Consider the following 16,561-nt stretch of genomic DNA (forward strand, 5'->3'; position numbering starts at 1 on the left):
TATTTTTGGGTCATCACATTCTGTCCTCCTTACAAAAATTTCGTCCTCGAAATTTGCTAATAAAAAATGAGTACTATATAATTGGTTGCGCTATTTGAAAGAGTAAATTGATAAATGATTTGGCTAAGTCTTAAAATAGATGAAGGGTTAATTTGGCGAAATATTTTATTTTGAAAACTAAAGTGTGAATCATTGATCAAATAGGGGTTGAAACAGAAATGAAATTCAGAAGATGTGGAAAAGGATAATTTTATATATATTATACATATCCTATAAATTAAAAATATATGTATAAAACAAAATGAAATGAAATCTGGCCTTTAGAGTCTTAACTCAACGTAAACATCCATCGAAGTGCTAGCGGTGTCACTGCTAACTACATGGGTTCTTTCTTAGTGGAGTTGATTTCTTGTAATATCGCCGGCTTATGTCAGAAAAAGGGAGAGAACGCTCGTTTGTTCAGTAAGGGAGGAAGAGCTGCCCTCTTCCCCTTATGGCCTTTGGTGGGGATGCTCATAACGAGCCATCGGTGGCCCGTACATGAGTCTCAACACGTTTTGGATCTCTTGGCAATGGTGGAGTAGGCCAGCATTATCACAAACCCTTAGTGTGGTGAGTGCGATGCTGCCATTGTAAGGGGTATGACTCATTGGTGTGATGTTAGTTGTAAGTTTCATAAACGTAATATTGTCGATAGGGATGAGGGTACAAGTGGTTAAGAAAATGGTAGAGGCACTGCTCGGGACAGTAATGGCGGAGGAGGTAAGATGGATAATTGATGGGGCAGTAGTTGAAATAGTGGTTTCTTCAACTAATCTCTGCTTACACCTATGGTTCTCAAACCAAAAGTGTACATTTTTTGGCTCGATTGGATCATACCGTCGGAGTCGTGTTGCAAGCAAGATAGCTTGCTCCACAGAAGGGAGTTCCCTTTGACTTCTGCGGAAGGCCTCCTCTAAAATCTCTAGTTATGCCTTACTGGGTTTCCATTTTTGGATTGGCAATCTAGTGCTGCTCTCAACAACTTGGGGAGTTGGGTGATTTGGTACATTTTTCAGTTAAATGAAACAAGTAATGAGACAACCAAGAGAAAAGTTGAGAAGAGTTAATCTCTGCAAATCGAAATGTGATTGTTCAAGATGGTAGAAAGATGTGATGCTTAGAGTTCGAGGAGGGCAGACCCTTTTTATAGGGGAATGGTCGCGTATCATGGAAATCGAGAGAGAGCGATGTGTGCCGCAAGAATCGAGAGAGAGTGACGCGTACTGCGGATATCGAGCGCACGACGCGTTTTGCAAAAATCGAGGGAGAGTGACATGTGTTGCAAGATTCGAGGGAGGGCAACGCATGCCGCGAGTGACGCGTTTTTCAAAAATCGAGGGAGAACTATGTGTGTCACGAAAATCGAGAGAGAGCAATGTCTGCCTTGAGTGACGTGTTTTGAAAAAATCGAGGGAGAGTGATATGTGTCACAGAAATCAAGAGAGAGTGATGCGTGCCACGGAAATCAAGCGAGCGACGCGTATTGCAAATTTTGCGGACTTAAGGTTCTGTTTATGTTTCTACATCTTTACTAATACTTTAACTATAATTAATCTCATCCTTAGGTCACCACTTAGGTGGATAGCCTAATGGTAAGGAACCGGTCGTGCATCCATGTGATCGCGGGTTCGAGTCCCCACTATACCCAAGTGATCTCATGCCCTGACCTTACTTCAGGGGTAAGTGAGCTAGCCGATGATTTCCACCCATGAAGTTTTTTTTTTTTACTGCATGAGTACCCCTTTTATATATATATATATATTTATATTTATATTCCAATATTATTAGTATTATTATTATTATTATTAGATCAAATATATGTTGGGTATGTTTGACTGATTGATGATTTGACATTGGTTAGTTATTTGAAAAAGATTAGTTACTTTTTATATTGCTTTCATTAATGAAATTTTTTTTACTATATAAAGTTTTTTTATACATAATATAGTAAAATTTAAGTTATATCAACTTTTATAAATTTATACAAAATAAAAATTAAAGATTCCGTCAAAATTTGTACTCTTAAATCAAACTTGGATACTTGATGGGAATTGAATATGCAATGAAAATACACACACACAGATATATATATATATATTCATATTTAACTTGCACATGCTAAGCGATTTTTTTAAAAAAATTTAAATATAATATAGTAACATTTAAATTGTATTTAATTCCTATGAACTAATACAAAATTAAAATTAAAGATTTCGTCAAAATATATATATTTCAAAATTAAGCTTGAATATTTTGATGAGAACTGAATATGTAATGTAAAAATACATATTCATATCTAACTTGCACATGTAAAGGAATTTTGGGTAAATTTAGATTTCAAAATAAACCGTTTGTTCATATCTATTTGTATGTGTAATACCTCCAAACCCAATAGGGTCTAATGTGCCACTTCTTATATTTTTAGTGAAAATAATAACAGCAAAAATAAATTAATCTTGAATATTATTATATTATTATATTTACATATATGAAAATTTTAAATTATTAATGCATCTAATCTACCAATTAATTATGAGTCATCAATATGGGTACGTATTTTTACAAACATAAATAACATATTTAAATTAATTAACATGTCTTTAATAATACTACCATTTTTCTTAAAGAATATATGATTGTTACCTGTCTTTGGGAGACTTCACGTTAATCTCATTTCCTCCAATGTTACTATCTTTAGGATCCATTCTTAAATTAATGATAAAATGTTATTTTAAAATCATAAATTTATTATTAACGTATAATAATATAACAAACTAAAAGAAATATTCTAAACTACCCAATCCTACTCAAATCATGTTTTATGCCTAAACTCTGGTAAAATCTATATGTTAGAGTATGCAGAACTTATATCCTATTCTCTGATATCAATTGTAAGGACCCGAACCCAAGTCGTGAGAGTTCTTGCACAAATGTTTTGAGTGGTTCAAACAACTTTTTTGTGGACATATAGTTGGTAATAGGATACTTCAAGCTTCGTTCTCCAATATCCGAAGAATATCTATTCGGTGGTTTTCCATGATTGTGCTTGAAAGGTAAAGTATAGCCAATAGGGATATCCATATCATTAGAATTTGGAGGTATTGTAGGGGAGTTTACCTTAGGGATATTCTCAGGAGATGGGTCTTTTGGCATTGTGGAGTGGGGCATTTCTATTTTAGCTTCAAGTGGTGTAGATGCTTCCTCATTGACTAGGATTTCAAAGTCATTAAATCTCAGCCAGTAAAATCTTATCCAATTTGACTCTTTATCATTGATCTCCCCCTGACGAGGAGAATTGGTTAATTGGGAAGGGAAGAATGTGTTAGACTCTAGAAAAGTGACATCCATAGTCACATATATAGGTGCGTTTGTTGGTTGGGTCACAACATCAGTATCCTTTTTTATGTAAGGCATATCCCAAGAAGAGACATCAGATGGCACACAGATCCTATTTCGTGCAGTGGTTCTTAAGAAGGTGGACAAATGTGACACAACTAAAAATCTGGGGAGGAATCATCAACATTGTGGGCAAGGAACGTAGGTTGAAAGAGTTTGTAGCGGAGACTTAAAATCCAAGACTTTGGAGGGCATACGGTTGAGGAGATGAACAACTAAGGCAACAAGATCAGCCCAATATCTACTTGGCACATGAGCTCCAAGTAATAGAGCTCGAGTAGTTTCAAGGATATGAGTGTTTTTTCTCTCATCCACACCATTCTGCTAAGGAGTTTGTGGGCAGGAGGTTTCATGAATAAGGCCATGACTTTGGAAGTAAGCATGAAACTTGTGGTTTATATAATCACCACCATTATATGATCTAAGGACTTGAATCTTAGCAAAGAATTGGGTCTGAATCATAGTGTGGAAACGCTAAAACACACTTAGGACTTCATCTTTATGTTTCAGCAAATAAAGCCAAGTCTTGCGAGTGCAATCATCTATAAATATCACAAACCAACGAATACTAGAAAGTGTAGAAACTAGGAAAGGACTCCATACATCAGAGTGAATTAAAGCAAATGAAACATAACTTTTATTCATACTCAAAGGATATGTAGCTTTATAACTTTTAGCAAGAATCTAGGTTTCACATTTGAAGTCAAATATCGACATATTAGAAAACAAATCAAAAAATAGATGCTTCATATAACTAAAGGACGGATGTCCTAACTGACGATGATAAAGCCAAATTTGTTGCTCTTTATTATTAATTGGATGATACATGTGATGGGCACGACTCATAATGGGTTGCAATAAAAACATTGGGCCCACAATGTGCCCGAATCACAAATTAGCCTAAATCGGGTTGTAGTTTTTAATTTGAAATGTTTTGACCTATGAAACTGAGTTTGAAACATGTTATGTATATAGGTGAATGCAGGTGGAGGGGATTCATTCCAAGGAGCTCAAGAATGGAGCTCAAAGCATTTCTTTTTGCACTATTTCTTTCTTTATTTTTATTATGGAACTAATCATTTTGCAATGTAAACCTCAGTGAATGGATGTTTAGTTAGGACGGTGAGAGTGAGAGATTCAGAAATTATAATGAGAGTTCCCAGGAATATACCTTAAAATGACCTAAAACAATTTGTTTTTCAAAAATACGATTAATAACTTCAAAAGAACTAAAACAATTTATTTTAAAAGAAAACAATTTTGAAAACTCAAGGTTTTTTAGGACTTAAACCAATAGAATTTTGTTGTATAATATCTTGACAAAATGTGGTATCTACAGTAATCTCTAATAATGCTAAATCATTTATTTTTATATATGTATGAGACTACCATAATTTATTAAATATAATGTATGTTAATTTATCTAGGAATGCATTATTTGTTTAAAATATGAGTATCTAAATACTAATTTTTAAAAATACTTATATTAGTATCTATTTTTGACACAATAAACAATATCTATAACTTTATGAACGTATCCTATTATAACCACTTACCAAATTCAACACTTTGTTGATCTCTTTATTTGTTCATTCAATTCCCTTTATATATACTTAAAAGTGCGATGATAAAAAGAAAAGAAAAATGTCAAAGTCAAGTAGAAAATTTAGAGGCATTTGATCTTTTGACAAAAATGCATAGTTCAATAAATGTGCGATGACAATTTGTCCCTAACATCACCCTTAAAGTTAGGAAAATTGCAATATCACGACAAATAATGTTTAATCTTGATGACAATAAAGATTATATGTGTATACAAATTAATAATTAACAAATAAATAAATAGAAGAATACATGGCTTCTTGTCGAGCAGGGTGAATTTGGGTACAAGCTTTACGAAACATCCAACATACCAAAAAGTAAAATAAAATAAAGCAGTTGTGTGCGTGCATGCAATTTCTAATAATTTTGAGATAAGGAGATTTTTTATATAAATATTATTAGAAAAATTTTATCAACAAAAAATTATTCTTTGTGGGAACTAAAACTTTTTTATTTGCAAAACTCCAATAGACATGAACTTCTTATTCAAATTAAGGCCTCAAAAATATGTATACATGTATGAATAAGTTAACAAAAAATATGCTTATCGTCTGGAATTTTCAAGAAGTGTCAATTATTTATTAATTATGTTGAGAGTTGGTGGAAACAATAAAATTAGTAATCTATCCTCTTGTTTTAAGATTGAATTAATTTTTATTTTTATTTTTTACTATCCCTACTTCTAAATTTGTAGTTAAGTGTGTTTTTATCCTAAAAAATTTTATTAACAAAAAATATGCTTATCGTCTAGAATTTTCAAGAAGTGTCAATTATTTTTTAATTATGTTGAGAGTTGGTGGAAACAATAAAATTAGTAATCTATCCTCTTGTTTTAAAATTGACTTAATTTTTTTTTTCTTTTTTTTTTGCTATCCCTACTTCTAAATTTGTAGTTAAGTGTGTTTTTTTTTATTTCCCAATTATAAATTTTGTTAAAAACAAACTTGCAATAAATGAAAGATGGTTATCGTGTCAATTACTTTATTGTATACAGTAAGAAAGAAATTGTGCAAAATTTTGATATCAATTTGATGATTGATGAATTTTGTGCTATGAAAGAAGTGATGAACATAAGTGTAAGGTCATTACTCAAGGTAATTATTGGTTTATATTTAATTGTTTTGAATCTTTTTTTCTTTTTGTATATGTCATACTCATAATGGCATGTATATAATTTTATTTTTTATAGGATGTAAAATTTTATTCTAATTAATTCTTGCATGTGTAGATAATTTAGTTAAAAACCAATAAAAGTCATAATAATTACAAACATAATAAAACTTTGGTCCCCCTAAATATGATTTCTAGATCTGCCAATGGTCCCCGGGGCTTAGTTGATCGAATTTGGTAGAAAGTTGGATAAGTTGAATGGACCCATCATGTAATCTCCACCAAAAGTGAGGGTATATCAATAAATAATTGGAGGTGATATCCTCCTTTAGTTAAAAATAAAATAAAATTTACAAACCCTATTTTTTCATGTTGGTGAACTTTTGTTTTTAAGAGCTAGCTGATAGGTCGACCAATCCAAGGAATAGGTTGACCATCCAAAGTAGGAGACATATAGCAAAGGACAAAAATGTACACTAGCTATAAATCTAAACATAAGTCTTTATGCCCAATGAAAGAGAAATACTATATATTGGTTTTTGGTATCATTGACAAAAATTATAAAAACGAAAATTAAAAATCAAAAACTAAAAATCAGTAACTTATTTGGTTAACATTTATAAAACTAATATAAATTAAAAAATTACTTAAAAAAAATCTTATTTTCATCTTTAAATCAAAATAATTTTATACAAAATATGATTAAAATAATATAATTACAAATAATACATATTAAAAATGCTATAATAAAAATAAACATTAAAAATATTATAATTATTTTACTTAATTATTATACTTTTAAAATTTATTTTACAATAAAAATTTCATTAGACATGACAATTGAAAAATTGTATAAATATTTTGTAATTAAATTTATTTATTTTTTAAAAAAAATTATATATATTTTTATTTAAATTATATTTGATTTCATAGGAACATTTTATTTTAATTTTAAAGTGTATAAAAGGAATAATTTATTTTTGGATATTAAAATTTTTGACAATGAGTTGCCAAAACAACTGAAAATCACTAAAACTAGTTTTTATTTTTTACAAGTAACTGAAAACTAGTAACAGACACAAATTACTAATAATATAAATAAATGCATTTTATAATTTTTTTTTTCAAAACATAGAAATAGAAATAGAAAATAAAAAATAACAATAATACTAAACAAATTAAATTAGCTCTCTTATCTCTTTAAAGGGAGACTGTAAATTAAATTAAATTTCATTTAATGAAAGTGGACTTCAAGATTGTTGACATTTCAATATAATTTCCTTCCCACTAAATATACTAGTGCCTTTAAATAAAAAAATAAAGCCCATGCATACAATTAGTGGATAATTTAGAAAAGTGTGAAATGATAAGTTAGTCCATGCTTATGGTTATGAGCCGTAGAGTTGAAATTAATAGAAGATGATTTTGGTTTGGGAGATTATTTTGCTCATTTGGGGTCTTAGTTACAAAAAAAAATATTATTTTAAAATTAATTTATACTAATTAATCACTTGAAAAGTCATAATTACTTCATTACAAATATAATTTCTTGAATTTTTTTAGAATATGTTTATTACAAATAATAGTGATATAATATTATACCAATTCAACACTTTGTATGTAAATTTTTGTATTTAATTTAGTTAGGAAAACAAAAATAATAAGTCCTTAATTATATTAATTAAAAGTATATGAATTAAAATAAATTTTGTTTATACGGACTGACTTATAACTTTACTATTTAAAAAATAATCTTATATTGAAGAATGAAAATATTATTATGAAAAAAGAGCTATAACATATTTTACGAGAGAGATAAAAACAAAAGAAAATCTTGACCAGCGCGCACAACCGTTGGATTTAACGATCTGAAGATGAGATCACATGATAACAGTATGTTGGGATTTACTGAATAACTCCTCTTCTTCAAAAGAGTATATATTGATTGAAGACACAAAAGTTCTAAACGTAACAGATTATAGTGAAGATTTGCACTTTAATTTTAGAATACAGCTCTCTTTATCTCCTTTGTCGGCTGAAAATCTGACTTCGAAGTTTGGAATCAACTCCAGGTCGTCTTCTTCTTCTTCTTTGTCTTTCACGCTCATGTTCTGCTAGTGCTGATAATGGTTTCAAAATATCTTTTTTAATACGATTTTATCTGTTTTTACTCTGAAAAATTCTTGAGTAAGTTCATCACTGTATTGGGTTCTTTAATTATTTTCTTGGAAAGATACACGCGACAAGTGCATCCATTGTTCTGTTTTTGATTAGGGAAGACGGTACCCTGTTGGGTACTCTGTTTTTCTTTGGGGTTGCTGAATAAAAATTGGATTTTTTTTTGGGTGCAGTCAACTTAGTGAAGGAGGAAGGTTGAGACGTTCGTATGGGTGCTTTTTGCTCTTGTTTTCATGTTGAGGATTTTGAAGATGAAGAAAACAGATCGACTGACAGACATTGCATGTGTTTCAGTTCCTACTTATTTTACGAGGTATTTCTGGAATTGCCTGTGACATTTTATGGATTCAATGTTTTTACTTTTGTTTCTGAATTTCTTTGGTTCTGTTTGTTTGAATGGAAAGTAGTTCTTAAGAAAAATTCTGAAGCAATTTTATACCTAAAATCTCTTTTGATTACTTGGAAAGAAGAAAAAGAAACTTTTCCTGAATGTGTTAAGCCTTTGGGTATTCATACATTTGTTGCATCTCTAGATGAATATTTTGTGAAGAAATATGCCTAGGGTTATGCACACATGCTTAGCCCAAAGAAAAATAGAAGAATACAGCAATTAATGTGGTTTGGCAAGCTCCTTCCTGTAATTCTTTGAAATCTCCACAATTTGTCAATTCTCAGCAACAAATATATAGCCTCTGAAAAACACAAACTTCCCGCCGGGCTTTTCCTATATTGAGGGGTGTCATGTAGAATACGAGGGGCCTGAACCATCACTAATCTACAGACTTCAGCATATAACTATACAGATCACAAATCAGAATAAGTAGCAGTTTTTGTTGTGAACAAACTGTTTTGCTGCTTATATGCTCTTGAACTAATTCTATAAAGCTCCAGCCTCCAAGAACTGGCAAAGTAGAGGCCTCTCATTTTTTTTTTCTATCTCTTCTTGGATACTTGCATCAGAGGATGTGCTCTTTTATTTACGTGATTTTCAGCAATACAAGTCTTTACAGAATCTTTTAGATTTTTCTATGGTTGAGCATTCTTAAAAATTTCCCACGCATCTCTGTTAACTGTACCGAATGGCAACTTACAAAAATTTCTCCGAAAAGCTCAATGGCCCACATGCAAACCAACTCTGCCTATTAATGATTGAACACTATAATCTACCTATAAATGATTGAACACTCATGTTTGAAGAGACCCACATGCAAACCAACTCTTCTCTACAGTATGTGACATTATTCAGCAAAAGAGACATCCCTTTGTGCAATCAGGTGGCTACTTCTACTACTGCAGCAACACTTGACAACACTCTGGTTGATGCTAATGGGTCTCTTCCTTCGAGATCATTGCCATATAATACCAACTATCCTGATTTGCAATGCGAAGAACATGACAGTACGCATCAGAAAGGCACAAGTCATTCACACGAGTATTCAGATGCACATAGAATAAACAGTGTTCATATAGGTCCACAAATATTCAGTGGAGTAGAAATGCAGAATGCTTCTTATTGTGGGAAGAAAATCAAAGCTTGTAATTCAGAGTCCTCAGTGAAACTCCTATTAGCGAAAGTGGGAATTGAAGTTGGAGATCTTTATTCCTCATCAGAAGACGAGGATGTTTGTCCCATATGTCTCGAAGGTAAAAACTTCCTTATTGTTTTAATTTGTTCAAATTTTTGGATTCAAATTTTACATAAGATGGCAGTGTCCTTAATAAAAAATATTCACACAAGCCTCTTGAAAGACATAAAAATAAAATTATGCCATTCATAAAAAAGTGGATGCTCTGTTCAATACTAATAATTTGGTACTCACAAGAGTTTTTTCTTTCCATAGGATATACCCATGAAAATCCAGAAATTGTTTTACAATGTTCTCACCATTACCACCTTGGTTGCGCATATGAATGGATGGAGAGAAGCCCATGTTGTCCAATCTGTGACAAGGTAATTGTTTTCTTGATTTCATTTTGTGATATATTGAGTTTGGAGCTAGTAAGATTGTCCATTGTGACCTAAGTGTCAAGGGTTTGTCATATGGAAGTTGCCTTCTCTCATGCAAAAGTAAAGATGTGTACATTTGACCACATCCAAAATCCATGCTTTGATGGGAGCCTGCCGCAGCCATTTGGGTTGTTCCTCATTTCATGACTAATGCCTTCATTATTGTTTGTACTAAACTGAAGCAAAAACTACAAAAAAAAAAAGAGTTTACAAAGCGCTCTGTTGATGTAGAAGGAGTAAACATGTCAACTAACACAATTGTGGATTTGCACAAGAGACTTATTTTTACTGGAAACTTTCAAACAGCTAGGAGCTATCAGCCACTCAAGGAGAACAGTCTAGAAACGCGACATTGCCTTAAATTATATGATTACTTGATTTCTTCATCCGAAAGCAGAGCAGGAAAATAATGGTTATCTGCTTTTGCTTTGGTGGTCAGTGGTCTAAAGATTGACCAAAAGAAAGAGAAAACGCACTATTCTTCGATCATAGCCATATCATTCTCCTTATTCTTAAATAGGGAGATGACTGTTTCTTTCTTCTCAGAAGTTTGCCCAAGACTAATGCAGTGTACGATACCATGGGGCTTGTGTTCTTAGCATCCTTGAGAGTCTTGCGAAGTAGATAAAAATATTCTTGTTTCATAACATGGTAATAAGGGTGGCCAAAGCTTAAATCGTCTGTTGAATTAGAACATGCCATTACTTATGAGTGCCCCATTTCCAAAAAGGAATCCTTCTTAAATATTTTTCTTATGGATTTTTAGAATTTGGACATATAGTTTCACATTTTTCTTTCACTTTTTTGATTGCAATTCCAAAGATATATTGCCATTATTTCAATTGTTATTTGCGAGTATCCTACTTGCATTTGTATATGTTGCTTTTGACCCTTTCCAATTGATTTTGTAGGTGATGATATTTGAGGAGACACCCCAAAATGCTTCTGACCTTAGCAGTGAAGATGTTCTGCAAGCATGAAGTGAAGAAATGGAAACTACTAAAATTTTGGAATGGCACGAGTGAAAAGGTTTTGTTCAACAAAATATAAGTGTAAAAAGAATTTGGAACCACAGTTTTGAGAAGAAGCAACGTCTCCCTCATTTTTGTTCGTGCATTATTTACTTTTTTAGATGAATTTAATGCTCAATTTAAATTTTGAAAAACATGAAGGAAACTAGGAAAGGAAAGAAATATAATGATTCCATAATTTCCATTATTTCATATTTGGTAATTAAGAGGAGCACGCAAGAGAACATAATCTATGGTAATTTAATAAAAAATATTTTATTTTTATTTGTTTTTATTCGTAGTTGAATAAACTTCAATTCTCAATAGTATTTGAGATAAAAGAAATTATAATAGAAATTTAAGGTTTGTTTAGTTGTGGAAGATAACTTTTGCAACAATAACAAAATCAAGTCTTAAATCTCCATTGGTGGGGTTGGTTATACGAATTTTTTTCCTCCAATTTATGCAATCATGGAATATTTATTTTGACAGATTTAAAAATATTAAATCTTTACTCACTATTTTCTCCCAAGTTATTTTATGTTTACTCCTACCATTTCTATTGTCTCATATAGTAATTAACTCACTCTTCGTCATTGGTGCATTATGTGGCCTATGTTGTAAGTATCTATATCATTTGAGTTGTCTTTTTCTTATTTTATCTTATATGGAAGCTACACCTAACTTCTTCTTTTTTTTAACTAAAAGTGGGCGGCACCTCCATTTATAGCTACACCTAATTTACCACCAATATGTTCATTTCTTAAATTATCTTTTAATATTATATTATTCATTCATCTAAGCATTATCATCTGGGCAACTTTTACTTTTTGAATAATCTGTTTGTTCGTTACCCAACATTTCAATCCATATCGAATAGCTGGTCTTATAACTGTCTTATAAAACTTTCATTTCAATTTTAAAGGTATTCTACGATTACAAAGCATGCTTGGAGCACTTCTCCATTTTATTCAACCTGCTTTAACTCTTATGTATTATATCATCTTCAATTTCTCTTCCAGCTTGCATAATAGATCCAAGGAATCGAAACCTATAAATGCTATTTATTTCTTCATTATCAAGTTTAATTTTGTCTCCAATATTTTTCTTATCATTACTAAAATTATATTTCATATATTATGTTTTATTTCTACTTATCTTAAAGCCTTTAGATTCTAAAACTTCTCTTCATAATTCTAACTCAGCCTCCACTCTGTTCTTAGTTTCATCAATTAATATAATATCATCTGCAAACAACATATACCATGTGTAACGACTTACTTATTTTACCATATATTTTTTTCCTTCATATATAATAACATACATTATAATTCTGATATCCTGCTAAATTACAATAGTCGTGATCAACTTGAACCCATGGGTACCACGTATATACCTATTATACAATTCTGATACCTAAGCAGCGGAAAACATAAAATTACATATATGTCATACAACACCATAAACCATACCAAAGTTCTACTGAATATGTCATATGTATACAAACATCCACAAAAGGATCCAAAAAATATCCTAGGGTCATAACCCAAAAACCAATTTGACCTTAACTCAACTACTTACCCTTCTTATAGGATAGCTTGGTCAACCTCTACTATTGCAAGGCTTTATCCGCCCTTCTACTTGGATTTCTTGAAATGTTTATAATGCTGGGGTGAGACACATCTCAGTAAGAGAGATAAACTAACATAAGTGTGTGGCAACATGAGTAATCTCGTGATAAATATAAATAGTTCATAAATCATATCTAGTAAAAATTATCTGTATGATTTCTGAATAAACATAATTATTTGTAACATAACATGTCATACTGTATTTCTGAATCATGTAAATTATCTTATATAACTGTACAAAACTTTAAATAATACCCATGATGGATAGTTAGCTGATGCCATGTCTTACCCCCTACATGACAGGGTTGTGCGGTCCGAAGGTAGGACCTAGCAATGGTTGGCCAATCACGCTAAGTTAACATAAGTCTATAAGTAAGATGGACTTGCCCCACTTGTTTCGAACTGCCAGTGAGACACCTGCACTACCATGAAACCATATCGACTGTCATTTCCCACACTCTGTTTGAGATATGTGATAGTATTAATATAAACATAATCTTGAACATATAGCTACGGTACCGTACTTCGTGAAACTAAATTAATTCATTCGGGTTCTGATAACATATAGTACATTTCATGATACTGATACATAACTGTTTCATATTTCATAGAAATATCTGACATGATCATATTTTCATGAATTCTTGACATAACATACATATTTACGACATTTATGCCAACATAAATCACGACATCTGCGCCGACATATCTTATCGTATAAATTATGGCACTTACGCCGGTATAAAACATAACATACTGAATCTTGATATTTTTGCGCTGTTAATGTATTATTTAAAAACCATAGTTCTTGTACTGTTTTTATAGTTTTTATGAAAACTATTATAACATGCTTATTCTGAGAAATCATAATATTTCGGTATAATTTTCATAGAAAATCATACTCATGCCACACAAGTGTAAATAATATTCTAACATAAAATTTGAACTAAAATCATATTTCTTGATAGAATGTATTAAAACTATTTTCCTTGTTCAATAGTAGTATTTCCAAACACAGTTCCATATCATACATATTTTTTTGAAAATAAATGTTGTATAATAATACATTATTTTATGAAAAATGCTGACTTAGTTTATCCCCTTACCTGATTTACTGAGAAGCCCACAAAATTAACCAAACCTGCACTTGTGGTGTTCCCAGTTCAACACCCTGAAATTCACATTTTCCCAATAGAATTTCGATATTATCCCATCTACTACATTTTCTTCAGTCCATAAATACCACATAACTTATAAAGTCTAAAATAACCAACTTACCCAGATTTTGGTATGGTGCCCAAGTTGGCCTAACCAACAATCTACTCCAACAGACTTGAAGAAAATCTTCCCAGGAGTAACGTGACTACTTTCGATTGTCGAACTGGCGAAGAACGAAGCCATAAATCTAGAGAGAATGAGAGAGAGACGAAGTAGAGAGAGAGAGAGAGAGAGAGAGAGAGAGAGAGAGAGAGAGAGAGAGAGAGAACACTCTGCACTTGTCGATGAAACACTGTCGAGTCCTCTTTGGAATTTTCCTTTTCTCTCCTTTCTTTATTATTTAGTTACTATAATTCTTCGGGTCTCTACATTCTCCTCTCCTTATAAAATTTCATCATCGAAATTTACTATCTGTATTTAATACCATCTTTTGAGGAAAATGAGCTTTTTATTTTATTACTTATCCTTACTTGTGGTAGAGGAATACCGTGGTTACATCCAGAGTTCTGGGAGATTACAAATACATAAAATAAAATTCTCCCAAAACTAAAATACTACCTACTAACCAAAAATTATTACATGTACTGACTAACTTGCACAAAAGAAACTTAACATACTTATTTGCATTTTTCCTGATTACTATCGCTCCCCACTAAATAGGTGCGGGTATTTCCATCGTATTTATTCTTCAAGCTCCCAAGAAGCTTCTTCCACTGCGTGATTCCTCCACAGGACTTTTCCTAATGAAATTTTCTTACTACGCAATTCCTACTCCTCATCTAAGATTTGCATTGGTATCTCCTCATAAGCTAGTGAATCTTCAAGCTTTATCTCTGCATAACTAACCACATAAGAGGGATCTTAACATATTTCCTCAACATAAAAACATGAAATACGTCATGTATTTTGAATAAAATTGGTGGTAAAGCTAGTCGATAAGCAACTGACCCCACTCTCTCAAATATCTCGAAAGGGCCAATAGACCTAGGGCTCAGTTTACCCTTCTTCCCAAACCTCATAACTTCTTTTAGTGGTGCTATTTTAAGGAACACATGATCTCCTATATCAAATTCCAATTTCTGGTGGCGAGTATCAGCAGAACTTTTCTACCGACTCTAAGTTGCACTGATTCTTTCTTTAATAAGTTGGACTTTGTCGTACGCCCGTTGTACTAATTCTAGTCCCAAAACTCGCCTTTCAATCATTTCATCTCAGTATAGTGGAGAACGTCATCTCCTATCATATAACGCCTCGAAAGGTGTTATGTCGATGCTGGCCTAATAGCTATTATTGTATGCAAACTTTATTAGCGGCATATACTGTGTCCAACTACCCTCAAAATCCAGCACACATGCCCGTAGCATATCCTTTAATATCTGAATCATCCTCTCGGACTACCGTCTGAGGATGAAACGCCATGTTGAATGATAACTGAGACCTCAGAGCCTCCTACAACCTTCTTCAAAATCTTGACATGAAACGTGGGTCTCGGTCTAATACTATAGATACTAGCACACCATGTGATTACACTATCTCTTGAATATATATTTCTATTAGTCTGTCCATGGAGTAGCTAACTTTGATAGGGATAAAGTGAGCGGTCTTCGTCAGTCGATCTATGACCACCCAAATAACGTTCTATCCCCGTCGCACCGGTGCTAAACCTATCACAAACTCCACAGAAATTTGATCCCATTTCCCTCTAAGATGTAACACAGTTGTAGCTGGCCCGCTGGCCTCTAGTGCTTAGCCTTTACCTGTTGGCATGTCAAACACTGCTGCACAAACTCGGCAATCTCCTTCTTCATGCCGCTCCACCAGAGAGACTCTCGGAGATTCCTCTACATTTTAGTACTGTTAGTATGAACTATATATAGGTACTTATGAGCCTCCTATAGGATCATCCTTTTGATATCTACATTTGCAGGCACACATAGCCTGGTACAGAACCTTAAAGCTCCGCCATCTGAAATACTAAATTCCTCTCCCTATCTATCATGTACCTTCTCTATCAACTCCATCAACTCTACGTCATTCTTCTGGGCTACTTTAATCGTTTCATATAGCGTAGTCTACACCACCAAGTTGACAATAAATGTCTGGTGGCCACTCTCTATTAACTCCACGCCAAGTTTTTCCAAGTCCATCTGGATCAGGCACTAAATTTCTACTGTTCACAATGCTGCTATCATGGAATTTCGACTCAGCGCATTAGACACCACATTTGCTTTACCTGGATGGTAACTGATGGTGTAATTATAATCCTTGATGAGCTCTGACCATCTTCTCTGCCGCATATTCAACTCCTTTTGCGTGAAGAAGTACTTTAAACTTTTATGATCTGAAAATATTTCACATCTCTCTCC

The 16,561-nt window shown here is 32.4% G+C and overlaps 1 protein-coding gene across 1 annotated transcript; it reads left to right on the forward strand.

The window, feature by feature from the left end:
• The first annotated feature begins 8,159 nt into the window (after positions 1–8,159).
• Positions 8,160–11,442, forward strand: LOC131153639 (E3 ubiquitin-protein ligase At3g02290). The gene is made up of 4 exons (XM_058106089.1): positions 8,160–8,641; positions 9,603–9,972; positions 10,170–10,279; positions 11,248–11,442. Exons 1-4 carry the CDS (start codon positions 8,537–8,539, stop codon positions 11,314–11,316), a joined length of 654 nt encoding a protein of 217 aa, XP_057962072.1. The 5' UTR covers positions 8,160–8,536; the 3' UTR covers positions 11,317–11,442.
• The last annotated feature ends 5,119 nt before the right edge of the window (positions 11,443–16,561 follow it).

This window comes from Malania oleifera, chromosome 4, assembly GCF_029873635.1.
Source record: "Malania oleifera isolate guangnan ecotype guangnan chromosome 4, ASM2987363v1, whole genome shotgun sequence".
In the NCBI taxonomy this organism is placed as follows: Eukaryota; Viridiplantae; Streptophyta; class Magnoliopsida; order Santalales; family Ximeniaceae; genus Malania; species Malania oleifera.